The 16,917-nt window shown below is 37.8% G+C and overlaps 2 protein-coding genes across 5 annotated transcripts; both read left to right on the top strand.

Moving 5' to 3' along the window:
- Positions 1-1,082: 1,082 nt before the first annotated feature.
- Positions 1,083-8,687, top strand: LOC137871750 (sialic acid-binding Ig-like lectin 13). 2 transcript variants are annotated; one of them, XM_068709687.1, is made up of 9 exons: positions 1,083-1,132; positions 1,314-1,398; positions 4,654-4,729; positions 5,880-6,266; positions 6,893-7,198; positions 7,292-7,552; positions 7,643-7,727; positions 7,794-7,833; positions 7,934-8,687. In XM_068709687.1, exons 2-9 carry the CDS (start codon positions 1,342-1,344, stop codon positions 8,153-8,155), a joined length of 1,434 nt encoding a protein of 477 aa, XP_068565788.1. In that variant the 5' UTR covers positions 1,083-1,132; positions 1,314-1,341; the 3' UTR covers positions 8,156-8,687. The 2 variants fall into 2 exon arrangements, with proteins under 2 accessions (XP_068565788.1, XP_068565789.1); XM_068709688.1 differs by lacking the exons at positions 1,083-1,132; positions 1,314-1,398 and adding an exon at positions 4,487-4,511.
- A 1,808-nt stretch (positions 8,688-10,495) lies between these two features.
- LOC137871748 (myelin-associated glycoprotein-like) lies at positions 10,496-16,679 on the top strand. Of its 3 annotated transcripts, XM_068709684.1 has the most exons (8): positions 10,496-10,568; positions 12,246-12,629; positions 13,257-13,562; positions 13,676-13,936; positions 14,179-14,451; positions 14,528-14,609; positions 15,389-15,425; positions 16,237-16,679. In XM_068709684.1, the coding sequence occupies exons 1-8, from the start codon at positions 10,496-10,498 to the stop codon at positions 16,288-16,290; spliced, it is 1,470 nt and encodes a 489-aa protein (XP_068565785.1). In that variant the 3' UTR covers positions 16,291-16,679. The 3 variants fall into 3 exon arrangements, with proteins under 3 accessions (XP_068565785.1, XP_068565786.1, XP_068565787.1); XM_068709685.1 differs by lacking the exon at positions 13,676-13,936; XM_068709686.1 differs by lacking the exon at positions 14,179-14,451.
- Positions 16,680-16,917: the final 238 nt, after the last annotated feature.

The raw sequence follows: 16,917 nt of genomic DNA, 5'->3' as shown, positions 1-16,917 counted from the left end.
AGGCTACAGGCCTACTCAGGAACAGTGCAGAGGTGGTTTGTGAAACGCTGATGATAACATACTGCTGTTCACCAAGCACAATCTGTGGATATAATGTATACCATGTTCACCATCTTTAGCCTAATCATTAGCACGAAACACACAAGTACAGCTGAGGCTCATGGGAATGTCATGATTTTTGCCGGTATTTTGGTCATAAACCAAAGTATTGGACAAATTGATAGTTTGACCTGATGACCCTAACCCTATCCTGACTGACAATTGAATTATATATAATTTAGTTACTTTAATTACTATTTAGTGTCATAGAGGGATGTTTAGGAGTTAAAGCAATATTTTCAGATGCTTTGATGACACATACATTTTCGTACAAGAGTAAAATAACCAGATTTAGGGAAATTGATGCAATTTATATACTATGTATATATATATATATATATATATATATATATATATACTATATATAATTTATATACAAAAGTGTCAGCGTTCACGCGTGTTAAGTGACTGTATTTTTGCTGTGTTTTTCAGTGTACAATCTGTATTTGATTTGAAACCACAGATTCTCCTCCAAGTCCCAGGATTGAGATCTCAGGTGATCTGAAGGAGAAGGAGTCTGTCTCTATAAGCTGCTCAGCTTTCACAACTAAAATCCAGAAGAACATCACTCTGTCAGACAAACATGATGAATCCATCATCACCTGTTCTGCCAGATATCCTGTGAATGAAGGAAAAGATGTCAAGACAGCAGAGGAGAGAACGACTCTCAATGTTTACTGTAAGTGTTTGTTATTGGATCCTGTCAGCACATGATGATTCATGGGATGTCAGCTGCTTTGGATGCATAAAGTTAATCTCACATTCTCCTCAGACGCTCCCAAGGACACCTCGGCGTCCATCAGTCCACCAGGTTTGGTGTCAGCAGGTAGCCGGGTGAACCTGACCTGCTCCAGCAGAGCCAATCCTCCCGTCAGCCGCTTCACCTGGTTCAAGATCAGCAAAGATGGACCCGTCACTGTATCTGAAGGAGACTTTTACAGCTTTGATGTCACTGATGGAGGAGTTTATCACTGTGTGGCCACCAATGATCTTGGTAATCAGACATCATCAGAGATCCATCTGACTATTAAAGGTAAACACAGAACTGTATTACATCCTGTGAATTAGGAGCAGTTATTGTTGGCTAACATCACGTCTGCAAACATTAGTGACGCAGCATTGTTTTACATATACGTTTGCAAAATACTCTATGAAGTCAAGCTGAGCATTCTTCTTAACTTGACTTGGTCACTTATAATGTTTTGTTTCTGTAGGAGTACAACAGCTTGAAAGTTTGTCACCATGGGTCGCAGTTGTTGGAGGAATCATTGTTCTCATCTGTGCGTGTGTTGCCATTTGGTAAGTTCTTCAAATCAATTTCATATCCAGATGTATCCACTCAAAATGATTGTATTTCTGTACAGATATCTTTCTCATTTTAATCTGTGATTTGTTAGTATTAGCTGTTTGTTTTTTACAGCTCTGACATTTGATGCTGTATTATTCTATTTTGAATGAATGTCTTCAACTGACCAAAATCTCTGAGTCTGATTTATTTTCATATCTTTTTGTTTTAACTGATTATTTAAAGTCAAAGGTGTATTTGTGGCGTTCCTCAGGGTTCTATACCTGGGCCATACTGTTTTGTCTACATGTTTCCTCAAGGTCATAATATACACATACAGAACACAGACATTCATTTTTATGCAGATGACACATTTATTTTTTTGAGAGTCTGTCAATATCACCCAACTTGATTCCTTAATTGGGTGTCTAAGTTATGTAAATGTTGGATGTCATTAAAGAATTTTGAACATAATGTTGACAAATCAGTGTAAAAAACCTTAGATCATTTTCTTCTAATGTAAAACCAGTCTGAACTAGACCTTTAGTCTAGTTAGACCATTTAGTACAAGAAGTGGCCACCAGATGTCCAGAATGATTGAACAGTTCAATCACATTTAGTTTCAATACTCAGACACAAAAATCTTGCATTCACTTTTAGAGCATCAGATGTGTCTTATACAAACAGGTATATTGTGGTGGTCACAAACAATGCTGTGAAATTACTTGCTTTTAGCTATTTCCTCTTTTTTGTATTGTATTATCAATTGTCTGTTTCTGTTTTTTAATGACGGCTTCTAAATTGCACTTTATTATTACACAGAAAAATGAAGCTGACAGCTCTCTTATGTTGCGATATGTTCTTATGTTATGATGCAAGCCAAACAAATGCCATTATGTGTTTGTAGTGTCATAATGCAAGCTAAAAAATGATTTGGGTGTATATCCATTTTCTTCACATGGCTCTTTTGTGGGAGACTGGTCAGTAAGAAGAAATCCATGAATAAAAGACAAACCTTGTCACTCAATTATGGATGAATAAGAAAACCTTTTCACAGTAGTTTCCCACTGTACTGTGATCAGTCCACTTGTTTGGAGAGTTGAATTTAATAAATTAAAAGTTGCAGTTGTATCATTTCTCAGCTTCCTTTTAGAGATTTACAAAAATGTTGCAGTACATTCCATGTGTGCCGTCGATCAAATTCATACAGTGTCAGCAGTGACTTATGAATACCCTTTATTTTACAAAACTTTTACAGTTTTTTTTCCATTTCACATTAAAAAACATCATCCAAGTTGGTTCTTGCTGTTTTTTGGAAGAGGTGATGTCACCAATCAGGAGCAATATTTGAATCACAATTTGGTAACAATTTACAGCATTTTTAAAGTATTAACCTCATAATTAAAGCCAAATGATGATTGTTGCTTATTTTGTCATAAGTATGTATCCTATTATATGGAGACATTTTTAAGATTTTACTATAAATACACTAATGGCAAGTTTGACATAAAATGTAATGACTATCAACTGCAAATAGACAAAAACTTGAATACAGCTAAAATGTTGTGACGGGGAAAAACAGCCAATAGCCGGGCTGCTTCTTATTACACCAGTTAAATTTAAATACAAAGTGACTTCTACTACAAAGCCAACAACACCACCTACCAGGAAACTCTGAGCCATAGAGCTCTGAAGAGCTCACAGTCAGGGGAGCAGAGTTAATATCCAGACAAGCCACACCAAAAGTTCACAGGAGACTGTCAAATGAAGTAAGACAACAGTACAAAAATACCATGTAGAGTCTAAGTCAGATCCCAGAAACAAGGTCCAAAATATAGAAAACAACCCAAAAATGATCCCTCAACCAGTAAAGACAGGAACAGACAAAAGGGAGCACACACACTGAATACACAAGCGAGGAAGGTTGATTCGACACAGCTGAAACTGATCAGGGCCGATTATGTAATCACACTGACAGGAATACCAAAATAAAACAGGAAATAAGAAAAAAACTGAAACCAATTAAAAAAACTTTGTAACAATATTTAGCTTATTCCGTGAACTGTTATCTAATACATTTTTCAACAACAGAAAAATCCTAATAATCTCATTTCAACATGAACAATATTCAATAAATGCGTCTACAATAAATAAAGTTTTTTCTGCATGTAATAATCAAGGAAAAAGAGAGTATTTCTCCACACATGCAAACTCTTAACAATTTAAATAATCAGTTCCATCTCATAAAATGCATTGTCATGACTCTAAATGAGTTTTACTTTTCATATTTAAAGGCACAGAGAACAAAACTGTGTGTCAGGACTCATGGGTGGATAAAATATCAATACGTTGTAAAGAGTAGCTGCCCATCTGAGCCTTTTCCGTATTATTCATGCCATTGAGTGCCTTATATTTTTCTGACTGCTTGGCGAGTCATTTTCTACTGCTTCTCATGGATTCCAGTATTTTCCCCTCTATGCTCCTTTATGAAGGAAAACAACAACAGATACAGTTTCTTCAATAATCTGTGTGAAACTGGGCTCCTTGATGGGACATTTTCATGTTTTTCTTTTTAAATATAAAACAGAATAATCCTTACCTTTTGTCTGCTGGTGTTTATCAAATGTACTTTTTGAAGATTTTAATAGATATTTGAGATGAAGATGAAGCAGAAAGTATGAGTGAGGAAATGTTTTATCTGTTAGGGTAAGTCATTTATTTAATGATGAAATTGTAATAACACAAATAAAGGTTTGTGAGGTTCATCAGTCCTGTGATGCAGAGCAACAGAGATAAAGCTCAGTGTGATCCACAGTGACTGTACTCAAGTCACTGGCTGTTACATGTGCTTATTATTATTATAATTATTGGGATGTATGTAATATATAACGATTATAGAAGATATAGACTCACAGGACATGAGCAGTTAAGGGAAGAACTCTGATAAAAAATAAAACTGCATTCGCTCTGTGCTCTTAATTCAAAAAAAGTCAACTTGGTTTTAAATTACGACAGCTAAAAAAGGAAGTTGGTTTGTTAGACTGATGAAATTCATGAGTTGCAGGATTTTCTCTTTAAAACCACCAACCATCTATTTGTCACTCTCTTGTTGATGTGGGCTTCTTTGGTGAGACAACATTTATGGTTTTGATTCTCGTCGTACACATTTGCAGACTTGTGAGCGGTGGTCTCTTAACACAACTTGTGGTTGTACAGAGCATGTTGAACGCTTCGTAAAATCCACTGCATTGTTGTGTTTGTGAATCCAGGTGATGAGTGTCATGGCAGTCCGGTCTGTGAGAACGGTGACAGCCAACATGTTACTGAGTGTCTTCTTTCTCTCAGGTGAGCTTTTGGTTCAGTCACTTGTATTTCTCTTGAATCATTTACTATTTGACACATATCATGTTACCCTAAATTCATGTGAATGTTACAATCTGTATTTTCTTCCTGAGCTCTTTTGTCACTGAGACGAGATTGACTTAGTTATTTGGAGATGTAGATGGGTTTGGTCATGTGAAGTATTTAAAGTTAAAAAGCAATGTTAGTGTGTTTAATAAGCACTCCTAATGGTGGATATAATGTTATAACATGTTTGTTTGGAAAAGTGTTAAATCATAAAAGTATAATCATTCTATGTATCAGACTATAAAATACAGTTACTGAATGTTTTGAGGGAAAGAGAGAGACCTTTGAGACAGGCTTTTCAGATCTGAAAACAACTGTATGATAATGAGATGAGTTTGGTGAGTCGACTTCAGGAATGTGGGGTGTTAACAGTGGGGGAAGGAGATGTATTGATCAAACAGAGATGTAGATGAAGACAGCCCTAAGAAAACATGGGGGTCGGGTACATGCTGTTTTATGAGGAGGAGGACAGGTCGGACCAGAGGACACTATTCAGACATTATGCGGATCACTTAGACCAATGGAGAGCATTGTCCGAGGACAGGAGGAGACAATCAGATTCCAGCAAATCACAAAGCTGATAATGGACTTTTGAAAGTAAACTACTGACTTTTGGGTATAAAAACATTGTTCGAAGAAATGTTATTCAGTTCTTGGCGATCTTCTTTACTGTAAACTGGCGTTTGTAGGCCGGTGGGGGGGAGAGTGTTTGAACTCGGTTTCGCGATTCCTTACTGTCGACAGTGTAATTCAGTTTGTAATTGTCTTTTAGCATTTGTAAATTATAAATACTTTTTCATTGTAAGCCGGATCCAGGTGATTTTTCTTAGCGTGACTTCGTTGCACAAACAGAGAAAGAGCGAGAGGTCCGCGGCCTCCTGCGAGCAGAGGTCCCACTCCACCACAGTCACCACTGGGGTCGACCTCATAGTTGTTGTAAAACCAAAAACATGAATCAAAACAAAAACTGTTCAGGGAAAAATAGACCACAATGCAAAATATTACTGCTGAAGCATATTTCTCTTCATGTTTTGTTGATGTTTTACATATGTTAATCACCACTGTTAATCATTAGTCTGTTTCACAGGTACTTTGGCTGATTGTAATTGGAATCCAGCTCTATTCATTACTGCACCTCAAGAGATGGAAGCACTGACTGGATCTTGTTTGCAAATCCCATGTAACTTCAGCGTTATTAAATCAGAGGAGGAATTCAGCAGCGCAAGAACAACCTTCGGAGTGTGGATTAAGAAAGGCCATAACTTTCGCGAAAATCCAGATAATGTGATTTTCAACAGTAGCAGGAATGATAACATCTATCCAATGAATCTAACTGGAGACCTGAGTCAGAAAAACTGCATCACTTTATTTTCCAGTTTAATCACATCATACACAAACACATACTACTTCAGGATTGAGAACTGGCCATTTGTTGCAACAGCTCTTTGTGATCCTCTTCAAATAACAGTTCTAGGTAAGAGAGTTTGGTTTTTATCAGTCAGTCCATGATGTTATTGTTTAGAATAAAAAGTGATATCAGTTGAAGCTAACCTTCAATGTGAATGTAAATATCTGCTTCAGAGACCAACCAGACAATGAAATGTTTACACTTCATGAATATTAATAGAATTTTTTTGGGCACTACTATTAATAGTCCCATGAGAAAGCTACCTGTTCATGTGGACCTTTGCATGTAACGCTTGAAAAAGGGGAAGTCTCATGAGTTCAGTTTTTTTTTTTTAATTTACCATCATTGATGTAAAACATCTACATTAATTAGTGTAAGTTTACATTTTATGTTACCCCTACAGAGGGTCACAAGATAAATCTGAGGGGTTGTGAGGTGATTAATGGGAGCGGAAAAGAGAAAAAAAGTAATTTCTGTTAACAACTCAGAAACATCAGAAAAATGACAAGCAGCCTTGAACAAACACGTTCTTCTTTTTTAAAATAAGGAATCACAATCCAAAAGCTGTTAGTGGAGTAAAAGTACAATATTTTGCTCTCAAATGTAGAAGAGTACTGCTAGCATGGCAGTAGACTCCTGGTCTTGTCGCTGTGTTTTTCAGTGTACAATCTGTATTTGATTTGAAACCACAGATTCTCCTCCAAGTCCCAGGATTGAGATCTCAGGTGATCTGAAGGAGAAGGAGTCTGTCTCTATAAGCTGCTCAGCTTTCACTCCCTGTCCACACTCTCCTCCTAAACTCACCTGGAACCTCCAACAAGACCCTCACATCATGACAGAGGAAAACAAAGATCGAACCTTCACAACTAAAATCCAGAAGAACATCACTCTGTCAGACGAACATGATGGATCCATCATCACCTGTTCTGCCAGATATCCTGTGAATGAAGGAAAAGATGTCAAGACAGCAGAGGAGAGAACGACTCTCAATGTTTCATGTGAGTGTTTGTTATTGGATCCTGTCAGCACATGATGATTCATGGGATGTCAGCTGCTTTGGATGCATAAAGTTAATCTCACATTCTCTTCAGACGCTCCCAAGGACACCTCGGCGTCCATCAGTCCACCAGGTTCGGTGTCAGCAGGTAGCCGGGTGAACCTGACCTGCTCCAGCAGAGCCAATCCTCCCGTCAGCCGCTTCACCTGGTTCAAGATCAGCAAAGATGGACCCGTCACTGTATCTGAAGGAGACTTTTACAGCTTTAATGTCACTGATGGAGGAGTTTATCACTGTGTGGCCACCAATGATCTTGGTAATCAGACATCATCAGAGATCCATCTGACTATTAAAGGTAACTATTAAAGGGACTTCGATAGTGTCACATGTTCACATTGTCTTCATTTAGTCACTTCTATTTGTTGTTTTTTCATCTTGTCTTGAGGTGAAGTTAACCTTCTACAATTGGGCGCAGTTCTTGGAGGAATCATTGGGATCATCGTACTCATCTGTCTGGTTGTCTTTGTTTGGTAAGTATCTCAAGTTAAATCTTCTACTGACACTCTGTATATTAAACCCAACCTTTTGTCTTCCAGGTGGTTCAAGTCAAAACGTTCAACTTCACAACAGACACAGGTGAGAACATACCAAAATCTGTGTAGTTCTGTAATCATTGTGAAAGATCCGGCTGAATGTTCACAAACACTTCCTGTTTGCTTTATTTATATATTATCAGAGTCTGACTGTTGAGGAGACAGCAAGAACAGAGGAAGACATCAATTATGGAGAGATTAACTTCTCGAGGTGCGGACCTGAACCATCCTCGGTCTCGGTGCAGGACAGTGGACAGCAGCAGGACACGCTGTATGCACAGGTCAAAGTGTCCGACCGAGCAAACAACGTTACACAGACTGCTGACGTCCCAGAGGATCTCTACGCTCAAGTGAAGAGAATATGAGTGTTGTCTTGTGGTCATATTTGGGTTGGATTCTTAATATGCTTTTTACTTACACAAGAAGTTTCATCTCTCAGTTTATGTAGAAGAAGAAACAGGAGAAAATGCAATCTTCATTGCTCACAGTTCATTAAAGGGGAACTCAAAACCTCCACACTCTGCAGCTCAGATAGTTTTAGCCAGTCATCAAGATACCATCATTTATATTTTTGAAATGACTTTAAAGGGCGGCTGTGTGGTAGGAAATGTGTTATCAGATCAGTTCAAATAGAGCTCCCAAAACTCTTAATAGGGAACTATTCTGAAGGACAGCTCTGTTCACATGATTATATTTACTTTTTAAATGTTTGTGTCATTTCGTTTTTTCTTTAACAAGGCATGTTTAACTTCATTTACTGAGCTATTCTGTTTCTACATCTTTTGCATTCTCCATTTTTTATTTGTATTTGAATTACTTCAAAAATGAACATCAAACACATGTGAAGACATTTATTCATTGCACCGTAATAAAAGCCATGTACGACTTCTAAAATTACCTATTAATCTCAGTTGCATTTATTGGTCCAACATTTCACATATTGTGTGTAAACACCACCTGAAAATCACACAACTTAATCACAAACATTACATAAGCGACAAAATGATTTATGCATAGTAATTCCCACTGGAAAACTGTGTTTTTAGTACTTAATGGTCTTCTGATATAAATGTATTGGAATATAAAGTTGAATTCAAAATAGAAAGGGCAGTTCCTGAGACTCAAGTCAATAGTGTATTAAAAGATCTTTGGGCTTCAGCCTGAAGACATTAGCAGCCTAGACGTTGTATTGGTAAATGTCTCAAAAGGCTCCACAAGGCCGTGTTGATTGTGTTTGAACAGATTTCTCTTCATAAAAGAGAAACACAAGAGTCACTGGTTGTTTTCACACACAGAGAAAGTTAACTACTGGCCTGGCTATTGGTCTTTTTGAGGCGTAAACCATCTTTGACTGACCAGCGAGTACTAGAACTCTCTCATACCTGCATTTCATGGATGAAACCCAAACTATGGTGACAGAACTAAGTTCTCTGTGAATGTAGACCCAGCCAGTGACTCTTGAGTGCACCCTAACGATCTGAATCCTGAGTCATCAGTGACTACCGCCCTGTTTCTGCTTGAACTTCCTGTCCGTAGCGTTTTAATTGTGCACTCGGTCCTCCAGTGCCTTCAGCTCAGCGCTTGAAGATCCACTCCAGTGCGCGGGCGTTCTCGCCGAAGCCGGGCCAGAGGAAGGCGCGGGTCGCCGGGTCCTTTCTAGATGGCACTGTTGCACTATGGCTGTTCAGTTTACTCTTTACATATTAGTTTGATTTATCCAGAGAGTCTGTGATGAAAGAGTAATATTTAAACGTTTGATATGAGCTTTGCCTGCTCTGTTTTAGGCCTAACATCAATTATAACTGATGTCTTTGTTGGCAAAGAAACAAACATGATTCAATCTCAAATTAAATCAGTAAAACTGCTGAGAATTCAATTAATCTCCTCTAGAACTGCTGAACTACAAGCAGGACACTTTACACTTTCACTCCGGTGTTACCTTGCTGCCAGGTTTTTCCGTGCCAGTCTGTGTGTCAGGACTCATGGGTGGATAAAATATCAATACGTTGTAAAGAGTAGCTGCCCATCTGAGCCTTTTCTGTATTATTCATGCCATTGAGTGCCTTATATTTTTCTGACTGCTTGGCGAGTCATTTTCCACTGCTTCTCATGGATTCCAGTATTTTCCCCTCTATGCTCCTTTATGAAGGAAAACAACAACAGATACAGTTTCTTCAATAATCTGTGTGAAACTGGGCTCCTTGATGGGACATTTTCATGACATTTTCTTTTGAAATATAAAACAGAATAATCCTTACCTTTTGTCTGCTGGTGTTTATCAAATGTACTTTTGAATATGTAATATATAAAGATTATAGAAGATATAGACTCACAGGATATGAGCAGTTAAGGGAAGAACTCTGATAAAAAATAAAACTGCACTCGCTCTGTGCTCTTAATTCAAAAAAAGTCAACTTGGTTTTAAATTACAACAGCTAAAAAAGGAAGTTGGTTTATTAGACTGTTGAAATTCATGAATTGCATGATTTTCTCTTTAAAACCACCAACCATCTATTTGTCACTCTCTTGTTGATGTGGGCTTCTTTGGTGAGACAACATTCATGGTTTGATTCTCATCTAACACTCTGAGTCGTACACATTTGCAGACTTGTGAGCGGTGGTCTCTTAACACAACTTGTGGTTGTACAGAGCACGTTGAACGCTTCGTAAAATCCACTGCATTGTTGTGTTTGTGAATCCAGGTGATGAGTGTCATGGCAGTCCGGTCTGTGAGAACGGTGACAGCCAACATGTTACTGAGTGTCTTCTTTCTCTCAGGTGAGCTTTTGGTTCAGTCACTTGTATTTCTCTTGAATCATTTACTATTTGACACATATCATGTTACCCTAAATTCATGTGAATGTTACAATCTGTATTTTCTTCATGAGCTCTTTTGTCACTGAGACGAGGCTGACTTAGTTATTTGGAGATGTAGACGGGTTTGGTCACCACTGGGGTCGACCTCATAGTTGATGTAAAACCAAAAACATGAATCAATACAAAAACTGTTCACGGAAAAAAAGACCACAATGCAAAATATTATTGTTGAAGCATATTTCTCTTCATGTTTTGTTGATGTGTTGTTACACATGTTAATCACCACTGTTAATCATTAAAACCTTTTAAAAACGAGGCCTATTTGCAGGCCTCAGCTCGAATAAAGATAAGAAATACCTAATTAATTGTATAAAAAAAAAAATAAAAATAAAAAAAAAAAATAAAAAAAAAACTTTTTTTATATATTTTTGAGATGAGAAAAATCATGGAACTATCAGAATACATGTTACTGGTTCACATAAGATAAGGATGGAACACAGCAGAACTTGGAAAACTCAAAAGCTCGATCTTGAAAAACAGCACTTTTAGGGTATTGTTTTTTGGAAAGTATGGGTATCCAAGACTTTTAATATGCTGGGCTCTTAGAACAACTGATATAGGCTCTATATACACAGCTATACATAGATACAGTGAAACATTTATGAAATATAGAGCATTTCAAATTAGAAAACTGATCAAATACTCCAAGATTTGAATAAAAAAGTATTTTTAAAATTCAAAAACACTCTATATCACTTCTATGTATCACTCATGATGTTCATTGAATCAATAGACCGAAGATTGGACCTTTTTTGAGTGTTTTAAGCTCTTTCTATGCCCTTTTTAGTTATTTAGTTTAAGGTCAAATCCTGCTTCGACTCTCTGTTCAGGGCTGTATCTCAGCCCCCCCTTCTCCGATTTTCACCATTGAGACATCCTTCGAACCGTAGGAGCCAATAGAATTGCCTGGAATTGAAAGCTAGATGATTGACAGCACTATTAGCCAATAAAGCTCAAAAAGGTCCAGCTCTGAAATCTGATTTGCTGAGCTTCCAACCCTCCCAAGAATCCGAGGAGTGTCGGAGAGACACGAATCGAACGGATTCACACGGAGCACCAGCAGCTGGACAAACATGAAGTGGAAGTACGGAGATATTCCATTTTTTCGCTGAGATTCGACCAAAAGTAAGTACAATATTCGATGAAAGCTGTGTGACTTTTTGTGTTCGAAGCTGAATATCTCTGCGATGGTTTACCGGGGAGAGAAATGGAAACTATGTCCGTAATCTCCGTCAGGCGCTCGTGCTTTTTCATGCTGCATGTTCGTAGGTAGCACGTTGCTAACGGAGTGTAGCAGCCTTTTTCTCCGGTCTGTCCCAGTCATATCGAGTATGATTTATGATATTTTGTTATTTGTTTGCTTGGCTGATGGGAGATGTGTTTGTCTCATGTAGAAGTGACCTAGTTCATGTTGTTCCCAGGACGCTGAGGTTTCTGCAGAACTATAACATCACTATATTCGTTCTTCGTGGGTTCTCTGCCAGTTACTTTTAACACAAAACTCTCTAAGTTTTGATGTACTCTGCGTCCAAATGGGGGACCCTCGGGTGTATCTGGATAACATAATCTGTTTCACAGGTGCTTTGGCTGATTGTGATAAGAATCTAGCTCTATTAATTACTGCACCTAAAGAGATGGAAGCACTGACTGGATCTTGTTTGCAAATCCCATGTAACTTCAGAGTTATTAAATCAGAGGAGGAATTCAGCAGCGCAAGAACAACCTTCGGAGTGTGGATTAAAAATGAACCTCAGTTTTCTAATCCAGACAATGTGATTTTCAACAGTAGCAGGAATGATAACATCTATCCAATGAATCTAATTGGAGACCTGAGTCAGAAAAACTGCACCACTTTATTTTCCAGTTTAATCACATCATACACAGACAAATACTACTTCAGGATTGAGAACTGGCCATTTGTTGCAACAGCTTCTTGTGATCCTCTTCAAATAACAGTTCTAGGTAAGAGAGTTTGGTTTTTATCAGTCAGTCCATGATGTTATTGTTTAGAATAAAAAGTGATATCAGTTGAAGCTAACCTTCAATGTGAATATAAATATCTGCTACAGAGACCAACCAGACAATGAAATGTTTACACTTCATGGATATTAATGTGATTTTTTTAGTGCACTACTATTAATAGTCCCATGAGAAAGCTGCCTGTTCATGTGGACCTTTGCATTTAACACTTGAAAAAGAGGAAGTCTCATGAGTTTAGTTTTTTTTTTTCAATTTACCATCATTGATGTAAAACATCTACATTCATTAGTGTAAGTTTACATTTTATGTTACCCTACAGAGGGTCACAAGATAAATCTGAGGGGTTGTGAGGTGATTAATGGGAGAGAAAAGAGAGAAAAAAAGTAATTTCTGTTAACAACTCAGAAACATCAGAAAAATGACAAGATGCCCCGAACAAACACGTTCTTCTTTTTTAAAATAAGGAATCACAATCCAAAAGCTGTTAGTGGAGTAAAAGTACAATATTTTGCTCTCAAATGTAGAAGAGTACTGCTAGCATGGCAGTAGACTCCTGGTCTTGTCGCTGTGTTTTTCAGTGTACAATCTGTATTTGATTTGAAACCACAGATTCTCCTCCAAGTCCCAGGATTGAGATCTCAGGTGATCTGAAGGAGAAGGAGTCTGTCTCTATAAGCTGCTCAGCTTTCACTCCCTGTCCACACTCTCCTCCTAAACTCACCTGGAACCTCCAACAAGACCCTCACATCATGACAGTGGAAAAAAAAGATCGAACCTTCACAACTAAAATCCAGAAGAACATCACTCTGTCAGACGAACATGATGGATCCATCATCACCTGTTCTGCCAGATATCCTGTGAATGAAGGAAAAGATGTCAAGACAGCAGAGGAGAGAACGACTCTCAATGTTTCATGTGAGTGTTTGTTATTGGATCCTGTCAGCACATGACGATTCTTCTCTCTTAAGGATCTCGTTCAGGCTCTGATGCTGCTCTCTTACTTCACATCTCCGTCACATTCTCCTCAGACGCTCCCAAGAACACCTCGGCGTCCATCAGTCCACCAGGTTTGGTGTCAGCAGGTAGCCGGGTGAACCTGACCTGCTCCAGCAGAGCCAATCCTCCCGTTAGCCGCTTCACCTGGTTAAAGATCAGCAAAGATGGACCCGTCACTGTATCTGAAGGAGACTTTTACAGCTTTAATGTCACTGATGGAGGAGTTTATCACTGTGTGGCCACCAATGATCTTGGTAATCAAACATCATCAGAGATCCATCTGACTATTAAAGGTAAACACAGAACTGTATTACATCCTGTGAATTAGGAGCAGTTATTGTTGGCTAACATCACGTCTACAAACATTAGTGACTCAGCATTGTTTTACATATACGTTTGCAAAATACTCTATGAAGTCAAGCTGAGCAGGAGAGAAACACTCTCAATGTTTACTGTAAGTGTTTGTTTTATAAAGATTGAAAGCAGATGGCACGACAGCTGATCTTTTCTCATCATTATGTGCTAAATCTTCCAGACCCTCCCAGGGACACCTCAGTGGTCATCAGTCCCACTGATCCAGTGTCAGTTGGCAGCTTGGTGAACCTGACCTGCTCCTGCAGAGGAAACCCTCCCATTGACACCTTTGTGTGCTTCATGATCAATGATGGCAGACTGGCAATGATTAAAGTTGATGAACAGATTCATGGCTTTAAAGTGAGCAGCAGTGATCGAGGCAGATTGTATTATTGTGGATGTAGAAATGAGCTGGACATTCAGCTATCGACTGGACGTCAGTTGGTATTTGAAGGTAACTGCAGGAATTATTATTTCAGATGTTTTAGAGTCATAACATTTTAGAAGGTGACCATGCTGTTGTGTTGCAGGCGATCAACGGGTTGGTGCTCAAGTCATAGTGAAGATCCTGGGAATCGTAATGCTCGTCAGTACATTGGTCATCTTTGAGTGGTGAGACAAACTTTTCTACAATACGGTCGTCTGCAGATTCACACCAGCTGGTCTCATTTTAAATGTGGTTGGAATGTATGAGACAGATCATTGTCATTACAAAACAACCGCCAAAAATGTAACACTTTCTACTCTCTAAGCCCATGTCTATAATACATTATGAACACATTTGTAATGCATTAATGCATAATACATCATCAATATTCATAACGATGATAACTATAATCATACACATTATAAAGCATTTTACAGTGATGTATAAGGTCAAGTATAACACTTCATACCTGCTAGTCACTTACTGACATTTGCAAGGATCATAGTGTATTATAATTCCCGTTGTTGTTATACATCATAATCTTTTAATAATGCATTATAATGTGATCATAAGTTACTCTAAGTGGGCACTGTTTGCTTCAAGAAAAGTGAAGAAATATGTCATTAAATCTACTAAATAACAACACACAACATGTTCACTTAAATCAAAACAATAACCACAGAGTAACGTATAACCTCATTATAATGCATTATAACAGTGAGTGCAATGATTTTTAAAACAAGTATAATGTATTGTAACTATGAGAAATATAATGCACTACTATCCTTCCAAATGTCAGTAAATGACCAGCAATTATAAATTATTATGATACTGGACCTTATATGTCATCATAAAATGCATAATGAAGCAGTGCTGAAAGGAAATGCATTACAAAGTATGTTTATGAAATATTATAGTTATAAAATGTTACCAACAAATTCATTCATTCTTCCTTTTCATCCAGCTGGTTCAGATCAAGACGCTCCATCAAACCACAGAAGGTAAGATATCAGATGAGGAGAGCTATTTCATGATCAGGTAACTTAACTGTCTGCAGGTCTCAGGAAGAGGGAAGAATCCACCTTAAATAGCTCTTAATGTAACTCTTAAGAATCAATTAGCAAGGTTTTATTTGTAGATGTCCTTGTTTTGATTTACAACAAGAATACAGGAATAATCCTTCAATGTTGTGATAATGTTTAAAGACCAGAGTCTCCACCAACAGCAGACCACTGCAATGCAATGAAGCACGTCTCCAAATGAATGCTAATGATGCTCTGGATCTGCTGGATGCTTTCTTTGTTAAACTGTTTACCGTGAAAGCTTCATAAAGTGGTTCCATTTATTCATCCGTAAAAACAGAACATCAGAAATGAATAGCGACAAAAATTAAATAAAAAACTATTGAAACAAAACAAAGTCAAAACAACATTAAACCTGCATTAATGTATTAAGGGGCAGTCCAACAAGCTGTAAACACAACATTGACATGTTATCACCTCATGAAGATGATATGGCAAACATTATCGTGTGTGTGTGTGTGTGTGTGTGTGTGTGTGTGTGTGTGTGTGTGTGTGTGTGTGTGTGTGTGTGTGTGTGTGTGTGTGTGTGTGTGTGTGTGTGTGTGTGTGTGTGTGTGTGTGTGTGTGTCTGTGAGGTTTAACATGTTCTTTGAGGGCCTAATTTAGGTGGTGGATTGCTCCATCTGCTGTTCTATAATGTGAGGCCTTGTGACAGTGACACATCTGGAACACAAAAGACATGTTGCATCTGTTTTCATCTTGGCAGTAACTAAAACTCTTTCCGCTGCAGCGCGCAGTAGAAGCGGACTATGTTAACAGCGTGGTTGAGTTACGTCCATCATGAGCCAGAAGAGGAAGAAGATGTTATGAAACGACAACTGTATTATAAGTTCTGTATTCATTAGTCTTAGTGTGCCACTTACAACAATGTGTGTAGATTTTCTCTTAATACTTAACGGTCTTCCATTCTTTAAAGAGGAACGGTGAATCATGTTTATATGTGCTTTCTCTGCACTGTGTGTCTTTGTTTAAATCATCATAACACAAAAGTAAAAACATCCTCTTTCATATTTTATCTCATGTTAAACTGATTCCTGGCACCTGATTTTATTATTTGTTCTTAAGATACAAAACACATGCCTGGACCATGTAAATCATTTCTATTGCTTAGCTGATGTTTCCATTGGATGCATGTAAAGTGTGTTAAATAAAATCAAAAATGATGCGTTTCAATCAGCAGAAAGTGTTGTCACTTATTTTATCCTTTAGCATGTATTCACAGACTCATGATTGCTATGTAACTGTGGAGGTAACTGCTGATATAATGTGCAGAAGTCAGCATTACGGTTTCTGTACGTGTAAAATACATGAAGTTCATGCTTTCACCTGTTCAAATATGTCATTATTATTATGTTATATGCGTTATGTGAAATATAGACATGAATGCTTGCAATGAGTCGTGTCATTTGTA

The sequence above is a fragment of the Cebidichthys violaceus genome, unplaced genomic scaffold (genome assembly GCF_023349555.1).
Source record: "Cebidichthys violaceus isolate CVI_PGR_0920_01 unplaced genomic scaffold, fCebVio1.0.p SCAF_15, whole genome shotgun sequence".
In the NCBI taxonomy this organism is placed as follows: Eukaryota; Metazoa; Chordata; class Actinopteri; order Perciformes; family Stichaeidae; genus Cebidichthys; species Cebidichthys violaceus.
This window is presented reverse-complemented; position numbering and strand designations above follow the sequence as displayed.

Coding starts and splice junctions, on each gene's coding strand:
- LOC137871750 (XM_068709687.1), top strand. CDS start 1,342: ATGGGTCGCAGTTGTTGGAGGAATCATTGTTCTCATCTGTGCGTGTGT. Junction 1,399..4,653: donor TGTGCGTGTGTTGCCATTTG/GTAAGTTCTTCA, acceptor TTGTGAATCCAG/GTGATGAGTGTCATGGCAGT. Junction 7,553..7,642: donor GATCCATCTGACTATTAAAG/GTAACTATTAAA, acceptor TCTTGTCTTGAG/GTGAAGTTAACCTTCTACAA.
- LOC137871748 (XM_068709684.1), top strand. CDS start 10,496: ATGAGTGTCATGGCAGTCCGGTCTGTGAGAACGGTGACAGCCAACATG. Junction 12,630..13,256: donor TCTTCAAATAACAGTTCTAG/GTAAGAGAGTTT, acceptor TTGAAACCACAG/ATTCTCCTCCAAGTCCCAGG. Junction 15,426..16,236: donor GCTCCATCAAACCACAGAAG/GTAAGATATCAG, acceptor TTTCCGCTGCAG/CGCGCAGTAGAAGCGGACTA.